This window comes from Poecile atricapillus, chromosome 1, assembly GCF_030490865.1.
Source record: "Poecile atricapillus isolate bPoeAtr1 chromosome 1, bPoeAtr1.hap1, whole genome shotgun sequence".
Taxonomy (NCBI): Eukaryota; Metazoa; Chordata; class Aves; order Passeriformes; family Paridae; genus Poecile; species Poecile atricapillus.
Genome location: NC_081249.1, coordinates 98,425,743 through 98,451,628, shown reverse-complemented (window position 1 = coordinate 98,451,628; position 25,886 = coordinate 98,425,743). Strand labels below are relative to the sequence as shown.

The 25,886-nt window shown below is 41.6% G+C and overlaps 1 protein-coding gene across 1 annotated transcript; it reads left to right on the top strand.

Moving 5' to 3' along the window:
- The first annotated feature begins 18,317 nt into the window (after positions 1–18,317).
- On the top strand, positions 18,318–25,548 carry SH2D1B (SH2 domain containing 1B). The gene is made up of 4 exons (XM_058829299.1): positions 18,318–18,549; positions 21,821–21,884; positions 24,151–24,319; positions 25,508–25,548. Exons 1-4 carry the CDS (start codon positions 18,416–18,418, stop codon positions 25,546–25,548), a joined length of 408 nt encoding a protein of 135 aa, XP_058685282.1. The 5' UTR covers positions 18,318–18,415.
- The last annotated feature ends 338 nt before the right edge of the window (positions 25,549–25,886 follow it).

The following is a 25,886-nucleotide window of genomic DNA, read 5'->3' as shown; positions in this document are numbered from 1 at the left end:
AGATTCCTAATTTCAGCTCCTTAATTTCAGTCATGTGCTGTTGAATCCTGTGCCTACAAAGCAAAATAAGCACTAAATAATTTGCTCAAAATGGTTTAAGAATAGCATTTTAGCTTTTCTAGCCAGCATCCTCAGTTTGATGCATAATTTTTCTCTTCTCTAAGGAAATACCGTGATTGCTCAAAAGAGGTTCTTCATACAAAACAGAGCTTGATTTGAAACCTGAGACAGAAGCTGTCTCTGCACAAAAATTACTGTGTTTTTCCCCCGGATCAGCCTGTATAACACAGCCAGAATATGCTGCAATCTGAACAGTCCATTTAAACAGAGCCTTTGGTTTCCATCTTCACTGCAATTGGAAACAATACTATTCTCGTTTCTCTACTTTTACTCCACAATAAATATAATTCAGAAATAAAGATTTATAATTAAGTAATAGAAAATGTATCTGATTGACTTGCATACAGGTGGCACTCAGTTGTAGCTGTCTACAATAGGCCTAAAATTACGAAAGTTGTTAAATGTAAAATAATAATTACCTTGTAACAGCAGAAAATTACTGAGAACAAATGTTTTAGGGCTTGAGTCCCATAATTTATGCAAGTTTGCACCATCATTTTAATACCACAGATCACCTCCTTACTTGCAGTGGAATAAAAGGAAAATTTAATTTCCCTCTCCATTTAGCAGTGACTAACATTATGACAGGATGTCTGTATTGGTAGAGATCTTATGCCTAAATTACAGATTGCCAAATTTGGAAATCACAAGACCTTTCCTCTATTTATTGATACAACCAAAGCTGGTATTTTCTCTAAGTGATCTGAAGTAACAGCCCAAAAAGCAAAGCAGTATCTGGCTGCTACTTCAGCAGTATTTCACACAACAGTACAGAATCAGAAAAAAATGGTTTTGACTGTTCCCTCTTTAAGAGCAGGATATAATATTTGATCAAACAGGATTCCCTTGTGTCTCTGCAAATCTTGAAGTAAAGGTCAGGAACTGATAAACATCCTTTATACATATTTATGACTTTACACTTCTATATCAGGGTGTAAAATTGTCATATCCTACCTGGGAGCTGGGATGTGATTACTGCTTCTGCTAGTGTTGGCCTCCACCAGAAAGCAGGCAGGACTCTTGTGGTCAGCCTCCTGGCATGCATATCCAGTGCAGGAAGCAAGAGCCAAACAGAGGTGTGGGTCAGCCCGTGTAATCTGGATGTGGCCTTCAGCAGACTGAGGTTCACGTTTGAAATACCAAAGTGCAAAGGAGCTGACACCAAATGCAACCTCACCTGCTGTACAGCAACACTAAAAAATACAAATGAGGAACAAAATTCCAGACAGTGCTAAGACAGCTACTGGCCACCAGCTAATAAAAGATGTTTCCACAACAATTTCAGGTGATATTGGAGAGCAGAGCTCCAGTTTCAAAGAGCTGGACTTGCACCAGCACATTTCAATCCCCTTTAATTCTGTCATGTGGGAAACATCACTACGCTAATGGCTTGGGTGTTTTCTTGTGTTTACTTTCAAATGCATAAACGTAAAACCTATATTAAGAAAGTAAACAAGCAAAGGTGAGCCTTGTTTTTTCTATGAGCACTTGCAATAGAGATTTAAAAAGATTTATGTAAAGCAAAGCCCAAGCCACAAAATACATCAGAAGCATTTGAATAACAAGGAAACTGAAGGAGGTGCAGCAAAAGGCATTAGTGATTCAGTAACATTCATCAAGATTTGTTCTTGTACAGGACCTCTTACAGATAAACAAGGAGACACTTGGACAGAGAAAGAACCAAGAATAATTGCTGAGACTCAGGGCACAGCAAATAGGCTGGAACTACAAGAGAAACTGTTGACTGGCAGTAATTACTTGCACTCAACTAATCCCTTCATATCATACGCAAAGAAAGGAAAAATGAGATTCAAGTAAAAGCCAAGGGAAGCCCCAGGGAAATTCCATGTTAAAATGCTGAAAGCTTGTACTAAGTGCCTTGATTTTAGAAGTTCTTACACAGCCTGGCCTATGAAGAGTGTCCAGATAAAACAGAATACAATGCAGCTATTTCCCTTAGGGAAATAAATTAATAGTTGAATTAGTAACAAATTGTAAGAAATCTAAATTACTTGGAACTGAACAATCAGAAAAAGGAGGAGAATATTCAGGCCCCATGTTCAGAAGCACAGGAGTGCTTAATCAGATGGCTACGGCAAACATTGCCAATGCTCTGCTGTCATCTAGAAGGGATTACTGTATCCCTTTCCAAATTATCCCAACTGGCTCACAAAGGTTGCTCTCTGTATAAACTCCCAGTCTCATTTTGCATGAGGAAAATCTACATAACTTTTTCAGGACAGTCAAAGTGCAGGTAGTGATTATAACATCGAGCAGATATCAGAGAAGCTTCTCAAAGAAGGTATTTAACTCTTTCCTTGTCTCTGTGCTTGGGGTGTGTGATGAGGCAGATGCAAAGAAAAAGAAAGAAGAAAATTACAGCACAAATTGGGACATTTAAAAATTTGATGTTCCAGTAGGAAAATTGGCTAAAAGTTAATATATTTTACTGTGAAGCGGGGCAATGGTTAAATCATTATTGCTTCTCAGAGCAAAGTTCTGAAATAACTCAAATCTCAAACCTTGAATAAAATAATCTTTTCAATTCCTTGAGTTGAAACAAAAGAGTTTATGTTGGGGGGGGGGGGGGGTTTCAGTCAAAATCATGAAAGAATCATAAATCTGAACCCTTTAAATAAGAAATTTTGAATAAAAATCTGTACCCCCTTAAACAGGTGGATTGCAATTGAAAGTGGAACTTCATGGCACAAATACATAAGAAATAAGGATTCCCTCCCTTCAAATCTTCCTCAAAACAACTTTTATCTTTCATAATGACCTTTTATGTTTTCCACTGATTTGGAAACCAGATTTGTGAATTGTATTTGGATGTTACTCCTGTTCCCTAGATAAAATATACTTCTCATCTTGGCATAGAAAAAGCTTGGGTTTTGTTTTCTGTAATGTAGCAAGAAGACAGATGTGATTTGGTGTTCTGGAATCAGGAGTGTTAAAATGGCATTAAATCTGTAAGTAAATGGCATTTGAGAACCAGAAGCAGGTAGACCTTACTGGCAAGTCATCTGTTGTAGCTTTCTGGTATGAATAAAACCAATAGATCTTCAGATTTCCAAAGGAGCCTAGTATAAACTGACAAATGAGATGCAGAATTATTGAAGTGCCATATTTACAGTAAGATGTACCATCAGTTGCTTTATTCTTGTGTTTGAATGAAGATGTAGGGAATGGGAGATAGGACCAAAGAAAATGCAACAGCTGCTCCATTAACAAAAACTGCTTTCACTTTGGTTCTTCTCTGGATGTGGACAGTAAAACCATGGCATTCATTTTGCAAAACAGCAACTAGATTACTTCAGATTAATTTCTCATTTAGTTCCAATTTCTAGCTAAATGTAGGTCAGAACACAGGCTCATTGACACTGAGGCAAGAGGCAGGTATAAACTGACTTACTGCTGTAATTCTATGCCTGCCTTGGTCCATCCATTTCCATAAGCCCTATGACAGCTGAAGTGCACACGATGCCTAGATGTTGGAGAGGATTTTCAGAATTCAATCAGTTGTAACTGCTATTTCCACCATGCTGCTGCTTGTATAGCAGCATATTTATGCAGCAACAACAACAACAAATACGCTTGTTGATGTAAAACATTCCTCTCTGGGCTGTTCAGGGGCCACAGTCCAAGCCCACAAGATGTACACGCTGCACCAGAAGCAACTGGAGCTTGATCATTTTCATCCTGCAGAATGGGACCTCAAATGGCCATCACTCCTCTCCCACCTTGCACTGGCACCAGGTAGCATGAGTTTGCTTCAGGGAATGTTCAAGCCCATTTCTGAGGGCTTAGGTGTTCTGGTAAGCTCCTTGTTGCTATGGAAATTGTCCAAAACGGGCAAATAATCTTGGAGGAACATTGGGGATATTAGAAAAATTAAACATAGCATTTGAAAACTAACTTAAAGCTAAAAAGTTTCAAGTTTCCTCACTTCATCTATTCAAGGATTTACTAATTATATCTTACAGTTGTGTCTCATTTTCCCACTGAGATCTGAGACACAAAATTATGAGCCAGCATTATTTATTGGTAATATTTGTCTGGATCATCCTTGCACCATAATGCTCTCTGGTCCCTGATATATATTATAAAGAATTTTGATACATGGAGAGATTTGTCTAGGACTTAATGGAATTCAGTGGTGATCATTATTTCTCCCAGTCCTATTGCCATCTTCATTGATAGCTGTGCTAGGAAATCACTAACACCTAGTCTGAATACAGCCTGAATCCACTCTGTAGGACAGAAACTGAACCAACTGACTGACTTAAGCCCTGTGGCCTTGGCTTAGGCTTCTCCTTGTGTTTATAGCAGTGAAATCATCTTTGTGAAAATCTGAAACAATTGAGTTGAATTTAGGAAAGATGCATACTTTTGCATCCCAGAGGTGAGGATAAAATGTCTTAGGCTTCCTTGGTATGTGACCACAAAGAGTTCTGTCATTTTCACTTAATAACTTTATTCCAACTGTTGTGCTTTCATTATAATTTTATTTATATCTCCTTTGGAAACATAGTGTGGTCACATAATGGTAACATACCACTATTTGAAAGTATTTATCACAAATAAGAAAGGATTATACAATGTACTGGACTTCTCAGTGGGTTGGAACAGATTAAACTTCTTTGTGAAAACTGTTCTTCTCTCATCCTAATCCTGTAGTGCTCTTAGAGACAATATCTAACTGCAGCCCAAATACACAGAATGCTCATACAAAATGTTGAGACTGATCTTTCATCATGACAGCTATCATGCTGTTTTCCATTAAGGAAATCATGTTAGAGGCTTTTATCATTATGAATCAGGAGGTGACTAAATGCCAGTCTGATAATACAAGAGATCCCTGTGATCTTGAACATGCTTTTGGTTTGTTTGTCCCCCTCCATCTACACTTGTATTTCTGCAAGTGGTCATTCTGAATAGTAATGTAGATTAGAAAGCTGATTTATATTTGAAAACTCTTAAATAATATTCATTTCCAGTCTGGAAGCAGGAAAAATATTATCTCTATTGATTTAAGACTTTGGATAATATTTCTCTCCATGCCTTTAATAACATGATGGCTGGCAGTAAATTCACTAGCACTGATTCATCACACCGATACCCTGCAATTGTGAACAGCTGATCAACCCTTCAGTTATGTGCTTCTTATCAGACATAACAACCTAGCTATAGGTACTGCTATGTCCAGAATACAGGGACTGAATGGTAGGGAAGGAATCTCTAATTGGATAATTCAGATCACTCAAGAAAGAACATATGAGTAAAAGAGCACCAGCTGGCTGTATGTGTGGTATTAACTGTGAACACGCTGAGGAAGGTATTTTATGAAGCACAAGCTTGTGCTGTGACCCAAGAGGTAAATAGGCACTATAAACACAGCTATTATTACATGTCTGATATATAAAGGATGTAAGATAGTCACTTGGCAGCTGTGACTTCTTACTCAATTGGCAATGCACTTTTTACAAGGGCTGGTCCTTTGACATTAATCATTTTAAAGAGTCACAGTGCCATCTAGAGACTGCAGACAGCTTTCAGGGCTGATACTGGAGGAACAGAGGCTTTGTTGTCAAACAGGTTTAACACATTATACCTCGAGAATACTGCTTTTCACTGAAACAACAGCTTACTTTGTGGTTATTAATATCCAGTTTTGATCACGAGCCTACCTCTTGTCTTCATGGGGTTTTTTTTTGAAATCCAGTCTTACACATGAAAATGCATAGAAGACTGTGGACTGGTGTAGGCAGGCTTAAGCAAAACTAACCTGGCAGCCAACCCGAGCCCCTGAAGTGCTTTAGGCTGAAGTGCAGCTGTGGTGTTATACACCAGAAGGCACTATGCACTCAGAAGATAAGCTAGGGGAACCTCAGAGGGAATGCAGGTGACACACGCTTTCCCTTGCTATTTTTATTGGGGTGGGAGGCAAGCCTCCCATAGGAAGTATTGTGCATTTCCAGCCTTTCTGGTTAGGGTTGTGTTGGGGAGTTGTGTGCTCAGTGTTGGCTGTGAAAACACAACCTTCACACCTGTAGGAAGGCAGGCAGGCAGAGTGGCATGAGTGTCTGAAAAGCATTACCTCTCTCTGCTCCATGATGTGTGGGGGGAAAAACACTTGGCAAAAGCCAGTTACCAGAAAGACCAAGGTAAACAATCTGGGATTAGCAGAGGAGAAAAGTAACACATTCTGATTTTTTAATTTTTTTTTATTAAACCTAAGAGATTTATTTAATGTCTTCTAATGCCAAGAAGCCCCTCTGAATTTTCCTGGGACCTGAAGCAGGAGTTTCAATCTGCCCCTGTAAGTTTCCTGCATCTGTGTCAGACAATTTGGATTCAAATGGCCCAAGAGCCAGTTTTGAGAGTTGGGTGACATGATTCATGGCCATAGTTTGTATAATTCAGTCAGGTGTCCAAAATCAGTTGGGTTATGCCTCCTGTCTCTGTGGAGAAGATGCAAACATTTCTTTTAATCCCCACTTCTGGGGATTTGGAAAACCAGGGCCCACAGAGACGCTGCAATTTGTGCTTATACTTCATATTCTTAGTGCCTTGAAGGAGAAAGGAGAGGAAGATTTGGAGGCTTGGAGGCTTTGCAAGTTATTTGGAAAGCCCAGCAATTCCCCAGAACTGGCAATCCCCCATTCCACCCTTCTCAGTGTCTGTAAAGCCATTTCAGAGCTGGGACAACAACCTTTACACTGGATGCTGTCACACAACTGAACAGGAACTTCGGGAAAAGTTTATCAGGGAGAGCCTCTTGCTCAGTGACAAGGTGCAGGATGTATCATCATCCTTTCTAAACTCCTTCTCAGAGAGAACCCAAGGTGCAGTCCAACACTGTTGCAGTCTGCAACCTCAGGATCTCGTCCAGAGAAGCAGCAGGGTTCTGGGGACCAGCATCAAACACCAACGAGACGGGCTCCCGTTCATGAAACCATTTATTCAGCATGAGAACAAACTCAGGTCCAGAACAGAGAGCCCCGAACAGAGGCACAGCAGGGGTTTTTGAGGGACAGAACCGAGGGTTTACACCTTTGAGGGTGGAGTTCAGGGTCAGGGACCATTAGAAACACACCAAGGGAGAACCCCCCAGGGACTCAAACCCAATCAGAACTCCTGGGCCGCCCTTCACAAGGGGTTTGGGGTGGGACAATGTAAACTCTTTGTCTCACTGAGGCCGCTGCCACATCTGCTCCTTTTTTATAATTTTTTTTTTTTTTTTCAATTTTTAATTAGGAGCTTAAAATGTTTCCAAACATACACCTTAAAATCTCACCTCTTCCACAGAGCACCCACTTTGCTTTGTGGGACACCAATAGCTCAATAACAAAACACATTAAGCAAACAGAAAAAACAAAATTGAAAACAAACACTTAAATCTCGGACTACGCCGGGCAAATTAAACGGTGATGGTACTTAATGCAAACATAATTTTTTTTTTTTTTTGTTCAGTCTCTTCCACTTTAGGATTCTCTGTTAGGAAGGGTGCAGCTCTTAGATCTCCTCTTACGAGGGGCAGAATTCTTCGATCTCCAGCTTCGGCTCCGGCTCCCATGTGGGCGTCGCCTCTTTAGATGATCTGGGTGAAACACTGGCTTTCGGAGCTCGGTTACAGTTTCGATTTCCCCGGAGGAGGTGTTGCCCACGATGGAGAAGGCACAGCCCCCAGGGGTGGAGCACCGAACAAAGGGATGGGGCCAAGCAGGAGTTACTGGGAGGTTCGGGAAGGGAAGGTTCGGGACCGGAAAAGAAGGAGCAAGGCGGGAAACAAGGGATCCCAGACCGCGTGGCCGGCGCCATCTTGGGAAGGGGGGAGGTCTGGGACGGACTTTCCCGGCCCGGGAACGGGGAATATGGAAAGACAGGGGGTGAAGGAGGACACGGAACGGCGGGCAGACGGCAGCAGACCCGCATCACTCTGGATGTTCTCCGTCCCTTGCCTGCCTTCAGGAAAACGGGGGATGGGATGGCAGAAAAGACACTGGGGTGACGGGGAGTCGGCAGCAACCCCGAGCCATCTTGGCTTTTTTCACCCTTTGTCCTGCCCTTAGGAACAGAGGAAAGGGGAAGGTACAGGAAGGTATACACCAAAAAAGGAACTCCACAGAAGACAAAAACAGTCCACCGGAAGATCCATACCGTCCATAATCGTCCATAATGTTGATATAATCGTCCATAATGTTGATATCGTCCATAATCGTCCATAGTGTTAATAGAATCGTCCATAATTTTGATATCGTCCATAATACGTCTCGTTGGGTGATGTTAGGTGCTTGTCCCAGCGTCTGGTCTCGGCTCCCCCACCTCCGTAATCCCTTTTCTTCCCCCATGCCCGAGGCACTCCCAACCCAGTCTCCCTGCCAGGTACTCTCGAGTCCTCCTTTCCAAGGCGGGGGTCTCGCTGGCTCTCAAGCCATCAGCCGGGGACTTACAAGGTGTCCATGGAGCCGGGTCCTGCTGTTCTCCTGGTGCTTCACTGGATGCCACGCATTCTCTCACCATTTGTTGCAGTCTGCAACCTCAGGATCTCGTCCAGAGAAGCAGCAGGGTTCTGGGGACCAGCATCAAACACCAACGAGACGGGCTCCCGTTCATGAAACCATTTATTCAGCATGAGAACAAACTCAGGTCCAGAACAGAGAGCCCTGAACAGAGGCACAGCAGGGGTTTTTGAGGGACAGAACCGAGGGTTTACACCTTTGAGGGTGGAGTTCAGGGTCAGGGACCATTAGAAACACACCAAGGGAGAACCCCCCAGGGACTCAAACCCAATCAGAACTCCTGGGCCGCCCTTCACAAGGGGTTTGGGGTGGGACAATGTAAACTCTTTGTCTCACTGAGGCCGCTGCCACACAACACCTTGGACTGGATCCAGTCCTGCCCCCAGACTTGGTCATTAGTTTATGTCTAAAGAACTATATAGGTGAAATAGAACCAAATAGATCCAAGATTGTCCTGCAGGATTAAGGATGGAAAACCAGGTATTCAATATTAATAAAATGAATGATTTTTTTTTTTAATTGTTAATGATTAGGTAAAAAGGTAAAAATTGAAAAAGTAAAAATGGGAAAAGACAAAAGGTCGAAAAGATGAAAGGCTTTAATCAGAATTATTTACTACAGAGTAAAACTAAAAATATAGTGTATTCCTTATTATATCAATAATATCAGAGCTAGCTCACCCATACCAATGGCCATGGGCAATCACTTTCCCCCAACCTTGAGGGGTATCCTTAAGGGACATTGACATGCAAGAGGAGGATCTTCACACACTTTAGAGAGGTATGCTAGAAATCCCCTCCATGGAAAAGTGAGACTGGTCTTTTCTGGTATAAAATGATTGACTGTCAATCATACACAGTTATGTGGTGTTGTGCCCACTGTGGTGGGCTGACCTTGCCTGGGTGCCAGGTGCCCATCAAGCCACTCCACCACTGCCCTTCCCAGCTGGACATGGGAGAGAGAATAAGATGGAAAACAACTCCTAGATTGAAATAAGGCAGTTTACTAAAGCAAAAGTGAAAGTATAGGCATGCTTTAAGCACTATATAAGCAAAGAGAAAAAAAAGAACTTTATTCTCTACTTCCCATCCACAAGAGATGTTCAGCCACTTCCTAGGAAGTAGGGCTTCAGCAGGTGGAGTGGTTGCTCCAGAAGGCAAACACTGTAAACAGCAAAAGCTGCTCACTCCATTCCTCCTGCTTTCCTCAGCTTTCATATCTGAGCTGACACCCTGTGGTATGGAACATCCCTTTGGTTAATTTGGGTCAGCTCTCCCAGTTGCATCCCCTCTCAGGATCTTGCTGACCCCCAGCCCCATGACTGGTGTGTTATCAACACCTTTCCAGCTGCCCATGCAAAGCACAACACTATGAAAGCTTCTAAAGGAAAATGAAGTCCAGCCCAGCCAGACCCAACACACCTACTCGTCAAAATATGCTTTATTGTTGAAAGAGATATTATCAGCTCGTGGGTTTCTCCTACTCCACACTTCTGTGACTCACACTCCTCTCAGGGCCTGCACACCTGTACTGGTGTCAGCTCAGCCAGGAAGCACCTGTCTGACACTTGCTCATGATGGGTCTAAATTGAGATTGTTTAGCAAGATGGTCTCAGCATTCTTCAACACCAAAAATCCTCTTCACTCAGTCCATCACTGCCAACTTGTAAATGAGGCAAAATTCAAGCTGCTGTACCCTAGCCTAGGCAGAATGTCCTGCTACAGATGCATGATGCTTGAATACATGACTTCTTTGCATACCATGCAAATTTAAAATCTTCATTTTACCCTTTTAAGTAGAGTGAAAGTGGAGTTTGGGTAACTGAATGATAACAACAACATACTGTGTGGGTTCAGGGAAAATCACTGGCAGACTTATCAGACCCTCATTTCTCCCAAAAGTACATTTTGAAATTACCCTTCCGCTGGCAGAGAGAGACCCTGCTTTTTGTTGCTTCAGGAATGTGCACATGACAATGTTTAGCTATCATACCCTCATCTCACTATTTTGTTTTTATCTCATGAAAGGGTTTTTTCTCTTTGAGAAATGAAGGTAGAATGGTGCTAGAAACTTGATGACTATCACAGCCAACCCAGGATTACGCTCCTGCTGGAAGAGCCATTGTGCATTATCTGCATCCAGTGACCATCACACAAGGCAAGTCTCAGCCCTCCCTGGGACAGCTGGTAGAGTGACTGCGTTGGGGCATCGAGGATGTTGGAGCCAAAAGAAGCCCTACCACTGCTTTTTGCTCCTGCAGTTGCTGTGTGGCCCACGGGGCAGTCCTGCTCCTCCTGCACCACCACAGTGCCATCCCTGAAGAAACCAGGACAGCCCCATGCTGAGGTGGTGTCGTGGTTTTAAACCAGTAACTAAAAAAAAATTACTTATTTCTTGCTGTGAGATATGGATTAGAACAAGAGCAAAACAGGCTTAAAACTTAAAAAGAAGAAAGTTTGTTAACAAACTATAATAATAAGAACACCAGAATAAACTTCCAGAAAACCTTTTTTATCTCCTATTATTCTCCATTCTCTTGTTCACATGACAACAGAGACAAAAACTTTGGAACTTTGGTGTTTAAAAACAGTCCCAATTCTTGCTAGTCTTTTCATCAATCTTTGTAGAGAAACAGAAGTCTCTTTCTGCTAATCAATAGAGTTTCTCACAAGAAAACTATTTTTGTTATAGTTTTCTATTTCTCTGATGTCAACTGCTCAGAAATGCTGGTATCAGAGCTCACTCCTCCCATTTCACATCACTCTGAGGTGTGTATGGGCCATGAGTTTAGGGATGTCATTTTAAGGATGAGTTATTCAAAGGCAAGTCTTCTTCATTTGTCTCTCTGAGCTCTACTAGAAAACAGTTTTCTCATTGCCTCTCAAGGCTTCAAATCTTCCAGCACTTCACTGTATCACAATTATTCTACTTTTTACTCAAAATTTACACTTTGAACACTCTATTCCTCCCCATACTCTGTCATGAATTAAAGGAGTCTTTTTAAACTACTATTGTCCATCTCCATAGCTTTAACAGAAAAATATTTCAGCTGTAAAGCATCTCCTTATTCTCTCTTTCCTTACTGTCTCTGACAGTCCATAAAGTCTCTTTACATGCTGATCACTCTCTTTTCTTCTCTCTGGATAAAAGGATTAATCTTCAAGTCTCATCTGAGTAATGACAAGTTTAAAATCTTGCCCAGGCTTTGTAGATGGTTCTGTGACTTCTGCCGGTGCAGGAGCTGGAGCCGTCTGCGATAGAAAATTCCCCATGGCTGCTCTGGAGAGTGTAGTCGCTGTTTCGGCCCGCTGCAGGTCCAGAGTTTTTTCTCCTTCTTTACTCGGCAGTCCCCGGTGAACTCTGTCACTGCAGCCGAGCCAGGGACTGGCCCGGCCCGCCCAGAGCCCGGGGCAAAGCCCCGCAGGCCCCATCTCCCGGCCGGGAGCCGCTGGGCCCAGCCCAGCCCCCGCCTGGGCCGCATGGCCTGGGCAGGGAACGGGAGGCCAGCCGGAGCTCTGTTACCTTTCACAGCCAGGAAACAAAGAGGCTAAAAGTGCCTTGACTTCACATCTTAAGGTGGGGTTCACAAGTTGATCCCCCTTTTCAATGGTTAAAACGGCTGTCAATTCCCAGTAATGACCAATAATTGGTCAGGAGAAAAGACTCCCATCAGTCCCCAGCAACTTCAACTTCCTTAGCTCTCAAAACCACCTTAAAGGTAAAGTCACCCCATGACAGGTGGGTGTGTAAATCCCTGCCTTGCTCTCTTCCATAACTGTTCTTTAACATGTAAGAGCATTTTATACAAGGCTGGAATTGATTCATGAAAGAGGGACATATCAAAATCCGAGGCTAGCCTCAGCATCCTGTCATAGCCCTCAATCCAGACAGAAAAGTCAAAGCAAAAGGAATGCAATGTACTGAGAGTTACCAATCACCACTGGCCACACCCATCAGCCTCACTCTTTCCTGATGTGACAAAATGAACCTTCCTGAATATTCTGTATTATATGATTATATTATATATATATATATATATATAATATATATATCATATTCTAATACAGAGATGAGATCTCTCTGTTTTGTTGATTTATATCAGCTACCTTGTTGGTTCCTTCTTAGTTTCTATACATAATTTAATTGTAGTTTAAAATAAATAACTGGACAAATTCTGTAACATTATCCAGAAATCTGTTTTCTCTCTCACTATGAAAGGAATTTCTCACTTTTTTTGGGAATCTAAAGTTTAACAACTGAGTACCTTTCTAAAGCCAAAGTTTACCCCACCTGCTGTTATCCCAGCATTAGATGTAACCATTCCATGTTTGTCTGTAACAAGCTGAGTGAGATGTCATTTTATGAAATTTGTTGAGGAAACCTACAGAGCAGCTCTCAGTTTGAAAAGGCAATTTAATGGATCATGAAGTGACAAACCAGCATGACAGACCTTCCATATTTTTCATCAGTAAAACTGCTGAAAAAACTCCTCACTAAAACAAAAAGCCCAGCATGTAGTAAAGAGCAAGGGCTGCAGAGCGGAAGGGCCTAATAGGGCTCTCAGAGGGTGTGCAACAAAACAGATCTACTTGATGGTCTGCTGAAAGCTCTGCTGTTAAAAATCACCTTTTAGTAAGAGACTACTGATCTCCAATTTTGCAAGGAAACTGGTGGATAAAATCTAGTTTTGCTGTAAATCCAGATGTTCAACTTGCACAGTTTTACACTCATGTTCAGGGCTTTCTCCATGGAGCTGGGACCAGGCAGTCATCCCTGGGTTGCCAGTTTCCTGATGGACCTTGACTGGAAGCACCTCCTGGGTGAGGTCACTGTCCCTTGGGAACACCCAGGACACCCTGCAGCCATGCCAGTCATTGCTGGGGTTAGCATGTAAAGGGTTTCTGCACTGCAGTTTCTCTCTTTTGGTCCTAATTGCAGCTGCAGAACATTTGCTTTTTGCATATATATTAAGTAATGTCTCATAACAATTCTTTTCTTCACAGGTGAGTAATAAGGTCCTTGTGAATTCATATCCAAACAGATGTATTCTCTAGATCACAGAAGTGAGGTGTTGAGCTGTAAGGAGGACAGACTCAACAAAACAAAACAGCGAGGGCTTGCCACACTTACACTGCCAGTGTAAAGTTGCAGAACTGAGCTGAACCACAAATGATTGCACAGTAAGGTGTATTTCCTCCTTTTTAATGGAGCATATCTATACAGATAGATTATAACAGTCTTTATGTAAGCACAAATTCTTACCCCTCATTCCTCTGCAGGAGTTAAGTAAGCTTTGTTGATAAACTCCCAGACTTCCAAAGAAAAATTGAAGTGTTCATGCCATTAATTTTCATTTCTGCTTCTTTCTTCATGATTATTTTAACCAGAGCAGTGGAGTTATTTTCAGAGGCACCAAGCCAGAGAATCATTGCACTCAGCTTTCATGCTGTGAGATGGAGCATTTGGGTTTGAATATGAATTTGATAGTAGTAACAGTAGCAGTGGGAAACTTTATCTGTGAAAAGGAGTCAAAATGGAGCAGAACTGAGAACTCCATCAGCAAGAGAGTCTGTTATAGCTGTGCTGCAGTAGCTCAAGTCCTTCCTTTTCCCCCTCTTAATCGAGTGACAGTAAATGCGTTCCTGCCTGGCTCAGCACTTCTAATCCAGGCACGCTGTAAAAACCCAAAGCTCTTGATAAATGTTGGCCTCTACTAATTTATGTCAAAAAGAACAAAGGTTCTCTAACTAGACTGAGGGTCTACATGCACTGATTTGGGCTGAAATGCTAAACTATAATCTAATTTCCTAAATTTTGTTCCAATTATTTGCAAAATAATGAAAACTAGCAGGAGAGCAGATAAGGGTTAGGGAGAACGTTTCTCACAGAGAGAGGCAGGTGCCTTTGCAGGCAAACAGTAATCTGCCAAAGTGAAGCTCTTAGGTTCCAAAATCCACAGAAAATCATCACATGGTCTCCACTCAGATCATTTTTATAAACTGCCCTTGAAAAAGAGAAAAGTTCACCTGCTCATATACAACTGTGCTGGAGAAGATCAAAATTAATTTGATCAGAAAAGCTGAAGCAGTGTGGGAAAACCATCCTGCAGTGTAGTTCATGGGCTATGTTCACATGAAAGTCATGGTACCTGTACTTCATACTGCCCTAAGGAACCACTTGTTGTATGATCAGTGCATGCTGATATGTCTTTAAACAAAATTAGGTCAAATGGTCTTTAGATATTTTCCCCTTTTTATTATTCTCATCAGCCTTTGATTGTTTTTAAGGAAAATCAGGTTTTGCTTCATTTTTTTTCCTAGTTTCCTTCCTTTCCCTCCTTTGTTGCCTTGCCCCTGCCTTTCCCTTCCTGTGTGGCTGACCTCACTCAGCCTGCTGGGTGAGTGTGACTGGCCTTGAGACACTTGCCACTCTTCCCATGGTTTTAGTGACCCTCACCTTAAGGACTCCTTACAGGATCTCACTTACGCTTCCTATTGCCTGCTGCTCATTCTGTGCTCCTCTTGTCTGCCTCTCTCCCTTCTATCCTGTTATCTGTTCTGTTGTGATTTCCACTCTCCTTGACAGATTTCCTTTGCTTCTTTCTGGCTTTTCTTTGAGGAATCACAGAAGATTCTGACTGAGACAACTGGCTGACAGACCCCTTTAATTAATGCTAAGTTTTACAATAACAGGAGAGAAAAAAACAAGAAAATCAGTCCAGGCAGTGGAATGGCAGAAAATCAACTAGATATATTAATCTTGTCAACAAGGGCTTAGCACTGCTGCCAAAATGTTGCAGGTCTTGTTTCTCTAGCAGCTGTTCTGTGAAGAGTGGCTAACTATCCTGCTCTTCTAATGAAAAGACTGCTTATTTATAGGCATCAGATCTTACAGATGTAGTAGCCAAAGTGGTGTCAGAAAAAAGTAAAGAGAACAATTGCAAGAAAAGGTGGCTCGTGGAAAAACACTGAAGGAAGTGATTGCATTAAGTTCAGAAAACATAAGATTGACTAAAAGATGGAATTGTTTTGACATACAGAAGACTTTTAGGAAATAAAATTCCACCTTTTTCCCCATGCTGTGGTAGGAGCAGGCCAAGAGGTAGTTTCTCAGGAAAAGGACTTTGTTTTCTCCTGTTCTCTGTCATCTGAAAGGAAAGACACTGCAGGAGGCTATCCTAGGGACTGTGAAATCTCCTTAAGTGGATGAGAAATAAAGAACAGCCCAATTTTATTTTGGAATGGAGTAAAATGATTTTAAGCACAGATTCACAACAGCTATTGCTTGGTTTGCTGTCGTTAAGATTCCCAGAGGCTCAGCCTGGTGCAACTGCCTCAACCAACCAATGCCTTGGGGCATCACTGCCATTCCAGCTCCCCAGGTCTCTCATCAAACATTTAGTCAGACTTAATATCATCAAGTCATATTTCTTACCACTCTTCAGACTTGGCTGTGAAGGCAGCCTGGGTATGCAGGTTTGTGTAAGCCAAAAATACTTGCAAAATTTGTTAAACTAGAAATGTTCATATTAGGAAATGTTTGCTCAGAGTTTACAGCTGCATTAAGCTCATGGAAATATATTGTTATGTGATCCCTACATGCACAGTAAAGATTCAACGCAGTGTGGTACAAGTTGTGGTGAGGCTCATGATGCAGCTCTGTGGTGACTGACAAGGAAATCCCCCACATTCCAGGTGTTACACAGCATCCATCAACAAGTATCCCAGGCTAGGACCTGCAAGTCGTGTTGCGTTTTTGCCCTGGATTAGCCTTCAAACACACACCCACACCCACACATATATTTAGTGACCAACCAGACCACATTTACAGCCTGTCTCCTTTCTCCCTCCCAGACCCCTTTCTCAAATGGTATATTTCCATGATTCCTGCTTTTAAATCAAGCTCCTGTTCTCAAGTCCATTTGAATGCTAAAGATAGATAAGGTGAGGTAAAAGTTATGTAAATAACTTTTATTAAAAGGAATGTTAATTCCTGAATGTTAATTCCTGAATGTTCTCAGGGATCTGTGGAGACAACTGAGGAGGAAGGTAATTGGGCCAGTGGATGGTGACTGCTGCTGGAAGGAGACCCCAGCCGAATTTCTCCTCAAGCACTTTCTCTTTCTTAAGGTGGGTTTGTTTGTTTGTTTGTTTGTTTGTTTGTTTGTTTGCTTTTATCAAACACTTTGCTAAGACATCAGCAGGTGGTGTGTGGTTGCTGTTTCACTTTTACTTCTACATTCAGATCTGCAAGATCTACTGAAATTACTGTCTTATATTTCTGCAGCTAGGTAATGAGATCTTCAGGGGAAATTGTGAAGAACATCTATTTATTGCCTTCTCGAAAGAGGAATTTGTAGTTGTTTCCTGTCTACCTTCCTTCCAATGCAATGAGAGAACCTGCCTGAAGCAGGACAGTGCTGAGCAGCTGCTGCTTTTCAATTGCAGGCTTCTGGAAAAACCATTCACCTCACAATACCTCATGGGAATCGTTTATTTATACAATCTGTAGAAAAAAAGCCACAAACAGTTTTAACCTGAGGAAAATACAAATTTGATACAAAGGAGAATCTTTGTCACATATTCTTAAGGATGCCTACAAGACCAGGGTATTTCCCTCCCAATATCACTATCCCCATCCCATTGGAGGATAAAAGAAGACTTATTCCAAATGCAGCTGTCTGCAGACAGCTGAAACTGGAGGAGTTAAGTACATTAACAAGTTCATCCCCTTGGTGATCAGGACTTGTTTTATCAGTAACTTGTGGTCACTGCAGGACAGACCTCAGCGACAGAATGACCTTGGGCTTGCCATTTCTTGGTTTCTCTCTTGGTATTTCTTTCCTCCTTAAGTCTCTACATTTCTTTGAGACAAAACAGTACCATTTTAGAGGTACTTTATTCCTGAACTAAGATTCCATCTGGAAATGGTCTTAGCATGATGCATTTAAACACACAAATGTTCACATAAGGTTTTTGTGTGTACAAAGTTGTCAGAGAAAAAACGTGAATGTAACAGCTGCATGTAAAACATGGTTGTTTTTGCTTACAGTGTTCTATCAGTATTTACCTTACCTTATCAGTATTCACAGCTTGTTTTCTCTCTGATCAAGATGACAACAGTCCCTGCATCTCACACTGTTCCTCTACTAAACACCTTGTGTCATTCTACAGCTTATTTTGATAAAATTTGTTCAAACCTCTACATGAACAGAGAATTGCCAAGTTTTTCCTGGCACTTCTATGGCTTCATGACTGAGGCTGATTAAAACATAACAAACACGAATTTTCTCTTCTCAAATTCACCTGAAAAAAGACAAGAGTGCTTTTAGATAATTTTATCCTCTCCTATACCGTCCTGACTTATTCCTGAGGCATAGGACCCTATTTCCTGGGCTTTGAACCACTTAAAACATAGAAGTTAACTGAAAAATATAACTATACCTTAGTGTCAATTTAGTGATTCCACAGTTTAGAGGTGTGATACATGTCTGCTGGTATGTGACAAAAGTATGTTCCTATTTGATGCGGACTGTGACCAGTGTAGACCAGCCCTTTCCTGCCTCCACGGAGCTCATGAGCTGTCAAGCTGCAGAGCTAACCCACCTCACTGGGGACAGTTCAATACAGATGAACTCCAGTGTGTCCTTGGCACCTCCAGCTTCAGACGTCTGCAGGAAGCTGGCTTTGGAATAAGTCTTTTCATGCCAGGCTTCTGACTTGAATTTTTTCTAGAATTTTTTGAAAAGCAAGATACCTTGTTTTCTTTTGTCCATGGAATTCCCATTTTTTCATGGAAAGATAACAAGAAGAACCTGTGAAGAGCTGCTGAGCAAGAAGAAAAAGAATGGCAGCTATTTAATACGGGAGAGTGAGAGTGTGGAAGGAGCCTTGTGTCTCTGTGTTTTGTAAGTATCCTAATACTGATTTTTTATGAGGTGTCAGTTGGACCCAAAGACAACAATAATCTTCTCTAACATTAATAGTTCTTCCCTGATATTAACAGACTCCAAGGGAGTGTGTCTATGTATTCAAGGTTTAGGTTGCTTTAGGTTTCCTCTATAGTGACTAGTGAGAGAGTGACATTTCCAAAAAAACATTTTATGTAACAGATGATAAATGAATTATAATCTGGTGATGCTGGTCTCTCTCTGCAGACAATAAGGTGAGCCTAGAGAAAGTAGCTCAGCCTGCCAAGATGTGCTAAGGACCTTACTCAAAGTAGCTGCCTATGTAATGATGAGTAAACAGCATTTTAGTACTATTGAGACACTGAAAAGTCTCATGGTGTGTTACAAAACACTTCCGTCTTTGTAGAATTTCTATCTGATGAAAGATTAGCCTTGTGTTTCAAAGGAATTTTACCTGATATAACAACATAGGGTGAGGCTGAAAATTACAAATTTCTGTTTGAATTCATATGACAAATCCACAGACAAGATGGGCATAGAAAACTGCTATTTCTAGTCCAAAGTTGTAATTACTACAATTAAAATTTTATTATTTTCTTTATCTGTAGGGAATAGCACTTTTATTTCCCTTTTTACACTTTTCATATATAATTGATCTGTTCGTAATGCATTCAAAGTTTAAAAACTAGAATCTAGGTCTTTGTTTGAGCCTATGAGGTTTTGCACTCTCCTTGCAGATACATTTGAGTGTGACATGAAAACCTTTTAACACATCTAATTAATTAAAAAATAGGAGAAGCTGTTTTTGTTAATCATTAAAAATTAATTTCTTATGAAACAAATCAATGGAGAGGGGAGAAAAAGGGAGAGAGAAATGGAGTACTACTGGGTTGGTGGCTAGAAGAAAGGAGGTCTGCAGAATAACAGAATGAGGAGAAGAGAAATAGCAAGTGGGGGACAAACAGAGCCTTCGGCAAGGGAGCTACAGGAACCTGCTCTCAGGATGGTGTGGAATGAGACAATGCAGGGGGTGAGGGGAGGGCAGGCAGATGGGAGGGAACACGGATGCATACCCTGTCAGGAAGGACAAATGGGGAACCTGACACAGAGATAAAATGACAATGTTAGAACCTGCGTTAAGCTTTGTGCCACACTAACGCTGTTGATTCTCGTTTTGTTTTGTTTTTTTTTTCTTTTTTTGAGGGCAAAGCAGATTTGCTTTGTGATGTATTGCTGGCATACTTTGGCCTGCCACATCTGCCTGCCACAATACTCTGTGCAGGCATATGAAAAATCATGTGACTTCCAGTTTGCTTCTGTGGGTTTTAGTGTTAAAAGCTGATAAAAAACTGAAGTGTTTAGTGGGTTTGACTATAATCCCAACATGAACAAATGCCATAGTTAAACTGCAGGAGTGGCAGCAGTGGTGCACAGATGGTGGCTTGCTCAGGTCAGAGCAAGGCTTGTGTTCAGACAGCTCATGGGATGGCATTAGTGCCCTGGCTGAGAATTGCCTCAGAAATTGGGCTGTCTGGCAATGGTTCACTAGGCAAACTGCCTTAAAACTGGGGGCAGCCAACACCGAAACTCTTAGGTGTTCAAAGGCAACTTTTGAATTGCATCTTAGCACCTTGTTTAGCACCTAAGACAGTTGATGTGCAAACTGATAAACGCATCTCAAATTAACTGGTCTGTGGGCAGAGACGCTCATCCACTTGCTACAACAAGCAAACTTTCTTGTCCTTTTGCATTGGGATATGGGGGGGAAGTGCACTCTCATGGAGGGCCTGGGAGTCAGAATGGTGGGACCAGTTCAAATGCACCTCTCCTCTGATCGGGCAAGGTGTATGGTTCTGCTGATGCACCTTCCTCCACAGCACAGGCTCTTTCATCCAGGATTATCTCAGGTCTCTGACAGTGCCTCAGTTCAGACCTACTGCTTTTGCTACTGTTCTCCTTACTGTTCAACATGCCATTCTCCCTCTCACCTCGCCTTTCTTCCAGACCAAACATTATGTTTACTTGTACCCTATTACTAGCTCTTGGTAAGCATTTAGTAGTTAATGAAGAAACAGAAGTTTCCATTTTAATGGTAGTTTCATGTTAATTTAGTAAAATTTATAGTAGCTGAATAATATCCAGGCAGTAGTCTTTTAAAATTTAGTTGATCAGCAAAGAACAAACAAGTTTAAAAAATGATCAGTTCCTGGTATTTCTTTTTCTCACTTCTCTGTCTCTGTGCAAACAATAAGCACTCACATTTATAAAAGTACTCTTCAGCAAGGATCATGTGGATTTCCACAGGTAAAATCCTTCTCAAGAAGGCAAAAACCAAAATATGCATCCCTGTGACACCACTCTTTGAATTAAAATAAATCTGTTATAACTGGAAACCTTATTCTGATCTCAGTTCATAGTAACTTTTTTGCAGAATAAAATAGTTTATTTTCAGAGTAACCCTACATTTCTCTGCAAGTCCCCTGAGCCAGACTTTTGCCCCAGGATTCTCCTTCTCATGACTGTTCATTTCACATTGCCACATAGGTACAGCTGAAGTCCTCCTGATGAACAGGCACACCAGTTAAAAAAATTTGTTTTCAAATGCTGCTCCCTCCTCTGCCCAACCTCCTCACTTATTTGTCATGTATATTTTCCTGCAACTCTGCTACCTTTTTTGATCACAGTCACAATCTCCAGTTCACCTCCTGAATTGCTGCTACTGTGGTTCCTGATAAAGCTTTTATTTCTCTTGACAAAATATATCCAAAGACATCAGTAGTCTCATCAAGTGTCCAAACACCTGCATATCATCAAAAATAACAATAGCTAAAGCCCTGGGAAATGCAAAGGAAGAACATTATTCTTAGAAGTAGGAGCCATACAGACATTTTCTGGGTGCTGGTGACTGGAGGCCATTTTCTGTCAACGTCCCTCCAAGAATTCAACAGCCTCCTTGTGACAGAAATGCAAAATGAAGGTTAGAGCGGTAAGGAAGAGAGACATGAGAAAAGGGGATGTCTGTGGAATCAAATTATGCTTATTAAAGGCCTGTGTTAGGCTTAGTTCATACGTTCTTTGAAACCCTTGGTGAGAGTAATCTTGTATTTCAAGATATTAAACCTTCACTCCTTTTGTAATCTCTAGGATCTCTTTTGCTTTCCTGTCTCTGCCTCATGCAATTTTACTGCACTTCTCATGTCTTTAATACTATCTGCAGATATGTCCACCTTCTTAATGTGATGTACTATGAATACGATGTTTTTCACAGCTTTGAGGACATCATCTACACTTACCGTATCTTCAGGGAACCCCAAGGATATCTTAGAATACAGGTGAGTAACTCCCATTACGTCTCTAAAGACTGCATTAATGATCACAGATTTTTTAAAAATCATAAACTATCTTAGATTAATCTATGATCAGTGATCATTTTAATCTATTGTCATTTTAGTATATGATCATAGATTTTAAAAAAAAATCCATAAACACAAAACTATAGAACATATTTCCAAGTTTGCTCTCTACTCAATCCTTACTATAGATGAGCTCAAAAAGAAGCTCCTGTGTTTATAGGATTTCCTTATAACCTAAGCTTCTCTGTTATTTATTAACCAGCTGCTTTCTCATTTGACCATTTCTTTTTGATAGCAGTGATGAAATATCTATTACTTTTCTTATTTTCTCCTGTTACTAATTACCTTTTTCTACTTGAAAGCACTGTTATTGCATGCAGCATCTCATAGGGGTCTGGGATATTGCAATGATCTTTTTGATTTAAAGAATCTGTAATTCTGTGTGATTGTGAGGTACCTGAAGAGACAATGACAAATAATCCTGCTTATTCAAGTAAAACAAGTGTAAGAGAGACTAACACATCAATCAAATCCCCAAGGAATGTGAAAGGACACTTTAAAAGCTGGCTCACTCCCCTGCTTGTAGTAGGACAGCCAAGAGGACTGCCAATGTTAAGCAGCATTTAAGTGGAATGAGGAAATCACTTCATAAAGAACACTCTAAGCTCTCACATGCTGGTAATTTATTGCTTACTAGTGGTATTGTCTGTGTGTGAAAGACACAATTTCCCATGAAGAAGAATGGTTTGCTGACAAAAAATATTCTGTTTTGGACCTTAGCCACTCTACTGGGGTTATGCTGTCATTCCTGTCAGCAGGTAACTCAGATCTACTTTTAGACTTTTCAAACCCATTCTTTCTTACAAAGTTTTGCCAATAATATGAAAGAAGAATTCAGTTCTTAAAAATTTTAAGTCAGATTACATTGGCTTACTAAAATAATTGTGTGAAATAATGTACTGATGGTGGAGGAGAGGTTGTTTGAGGGGTTTTTTTAAGGACAGATTCAGCCATAGGCTTTCCAGAGTGCAGCAGGCTGGCCCCAACCAGCTAAGCACCCCCACAGCTGCTCACTCCCTCCCTCCTTAGCACAACAGGGTGGGAGGGAAAGAGAACACAAAGAATAAAAGTGAGGAAACTCCTGGACCAGATAAAATATAGTGTAATAGGTAAATAGGTAAAGCAAAGTCATGCACACAAGCAAGGAAGTTTAGCAACTCCTTTTCAGGAGGTGACCTCCTGCAAAGTGGGCCCTCAGCACACACATAACCACAAACGTGCTCCCCTTCCCTAAACTTTTATAGCTGAGTACAGTGCCAGATGGGGTGAGATGGGATAGCCAGCATCTTGCACATGCCCAGCCTATTCCCCAGGGGAGCCAAGTGCAAGAAAGAGACATCCTTAATGCTGCACGAGCACTGCTCAGCAAGAGCCAAAACGTGGCCGTGTTATCAGCACTGTTTCAGTCACAAATTCAGAGCATAGCACTGTGTAGGCTGCTATGAAAAAAGTTAACTCATGCCAGCCAGTCCAGTACACAGAGGCATTAGCACCCAGTCCATCCAGGGCTGAATAGAAGATGATGGATGCAGAAAACCAGAGAAGATGAATACATGTTTCTTTGATAGCTAGGAGATTAAGTGAAACCAAAGCCCTGTTCTCTTTTAATGACTAGTAGGCTGCTCACTGTCTGTCACTGCCCTGAAGTCACAGCACTGTAAAGTCCATGAGTAGATCCCTGCAGGGCTGAGCTGCAGGAGCAGTGCAGTCCTGTCATATGAACCCCACTTAAAGAACAGCTTTTTGCACACAACCTTTGCTCACGGATGCTGATATTTTGTAAAAGTTTGGGTTCTGTTTGTCATCTAGTTATTTAAAGGCAACATTTTAAGTGAGAACTAAATATGTTATTCCTACGCTTTTGCTCTCAGACCAGAGTGCAGTGTGTAATACTGTTGCTCTTCAACACTCTGCTGTAATGGATCACTGCAGCATACATCTACATTGATAACTTAATTGATGTTCATTTTTAAAAAAAAGGATGGTGAGGGAGGTTACTTTTAGTGCCACAACCATGTCTCCAAACAAGTGTCCCTAGTATTTTAAGGATAGTGCAGTATTCTGTCACCAAAACTGTTTACAGAACAGCTCCTTGATAAATAAGAAACAACTTATCATTATTTTCATTTAGGGGACTTCATGTGAAGGAAACTTGCAAACACATTTTGTTATCCTTTTCTTACAGACTTCTGAAGGTGTTCCAGAGAGGACCTTCAAAACATTAAAGGACTTAATATACGCTTTTGAAAAGCCAGATCAAGGACTGATAACAAACCTCCGCTACCCAGTGAAGAAACCGAATGCCTTGCAAAGAAGCCAGAAGTTCAAGTCAGGAATGGACAGCACTTATGATGGTGAGAAACTTAGCTCTGCCTTTGTGGGTTTTTTAAGGATGATGGCATTGACAGGTTTGTGGTGAATACTTGTTAAATTTCTTGCATGGACAGATGCTTTACATCCTCCCTTCTCTCTTATGTTTACTGAAATGATTATTCTTAGCTCACAGGTTGCTTACCCTCACCTACTACAAATGAACAAATTAAAACTGCTAGAGTTACGTAATGATGAAGAAAGCTGCCTACAGCTCTCTCATTCATAGATGTTGATGCTTCTAGGCTGGAGAAGGCTGAGAATAGGTTTTACCCAATGTGCTTCTGCCAAGGTACCAGGCCCTTGCACTTCACTGGGGGTTTAGGCTGTCCTTTACCTCTCAGACTGCATTATTACATGCCCACAGAGGGAGCCTATGTCAATGTTGTGATGGCTCTCTCTGAAACACAGGCACTGCCCAAAGCATGGCAGTGCTCCCTAAAGCGAGCATCCTTATTTCCCTGTCCCATTCCTCACATGCTTCACAGCAGCTGGCTTTGCGGCACACATGGGACTGAGCGCTCCAGTGCGACCAGTGGAACCTCAGGGGACTGGGGTCACGATCCTGGTGGTTGGAGATATTTAAGCTTTGTTTTCAAGCCTAGAAGCAGCTTTTCTGAGGGCAGCTGCTTGGAGAGCAATAGGTTTCCACAGTGGAGCTTTGAGTTCCAAGCGTTGAATTTCTGCCTTTTCCCTGGCTTCTCAAAAACCATAACCAATCTGACAAAGTGTAAGAGAAAACAAGATTTTTCAGACTTTCCTCCTTTAGTTGGGGTAAGAACTTTTCTCTTAGGTATTTATTTACACAAGAAGGGATGTGTTATGCCAGTCACAAATATCTAGGCTATTGATCTGTTTTACCAAGAGTGGATGGTCTCTGACATTTGACTGTTCCTCAGGAAGGAGAGGGTCTCATGTGGATACAACTGTTCACAGTAGTGCTTGCTGGTTCAGAAAAGGCAATGCAGGCTTTGCCTGCAGGTGTGTTCCTGGAGAATCCAGTCCATAGGACAGGGGGCCTAAACACTGGCCCTGCAATAGCAGAGAGAACACTGAGAAACCAAACTGAGTTACTGATACCTGCCCTGTCACAGGCCATGCTGCATCCCATGGCCTTTCAGAAGAGCACCTTGCAACAACATTATTTTTTGTTTGTGCTCATTACTTCACAGAAGCTGATGACGGCGGTGATTACATCACTGTCTTACCCTGAAGGATCTGCACGTGATGGTTTGGGAAGCTGAGGTTCCAGGATGTGACCCGGCACAGCGCCTCAGCTGGGGAGAGCTTCTAGCTGGGTGTCCTCTGCTCTGGATCTGAATTACCCTCCTCCTTTTGCAGACTGTCACAGTAGCTGCATCTTCTACCAGTATATCCAGTACAAGCTATTATGCATGTTTGCTCAGCAATAAAAGAAGTACTTTTTGTTACAGACACATACACACACACACATAGGTATGGGGGGGGGAAGTATCTGGTGTCCATGTATGTGTCTTCTGGTCATTTTTAGCCAGCAAATTGTCCAAGATGTTGACTGCTAGAGTGAACATT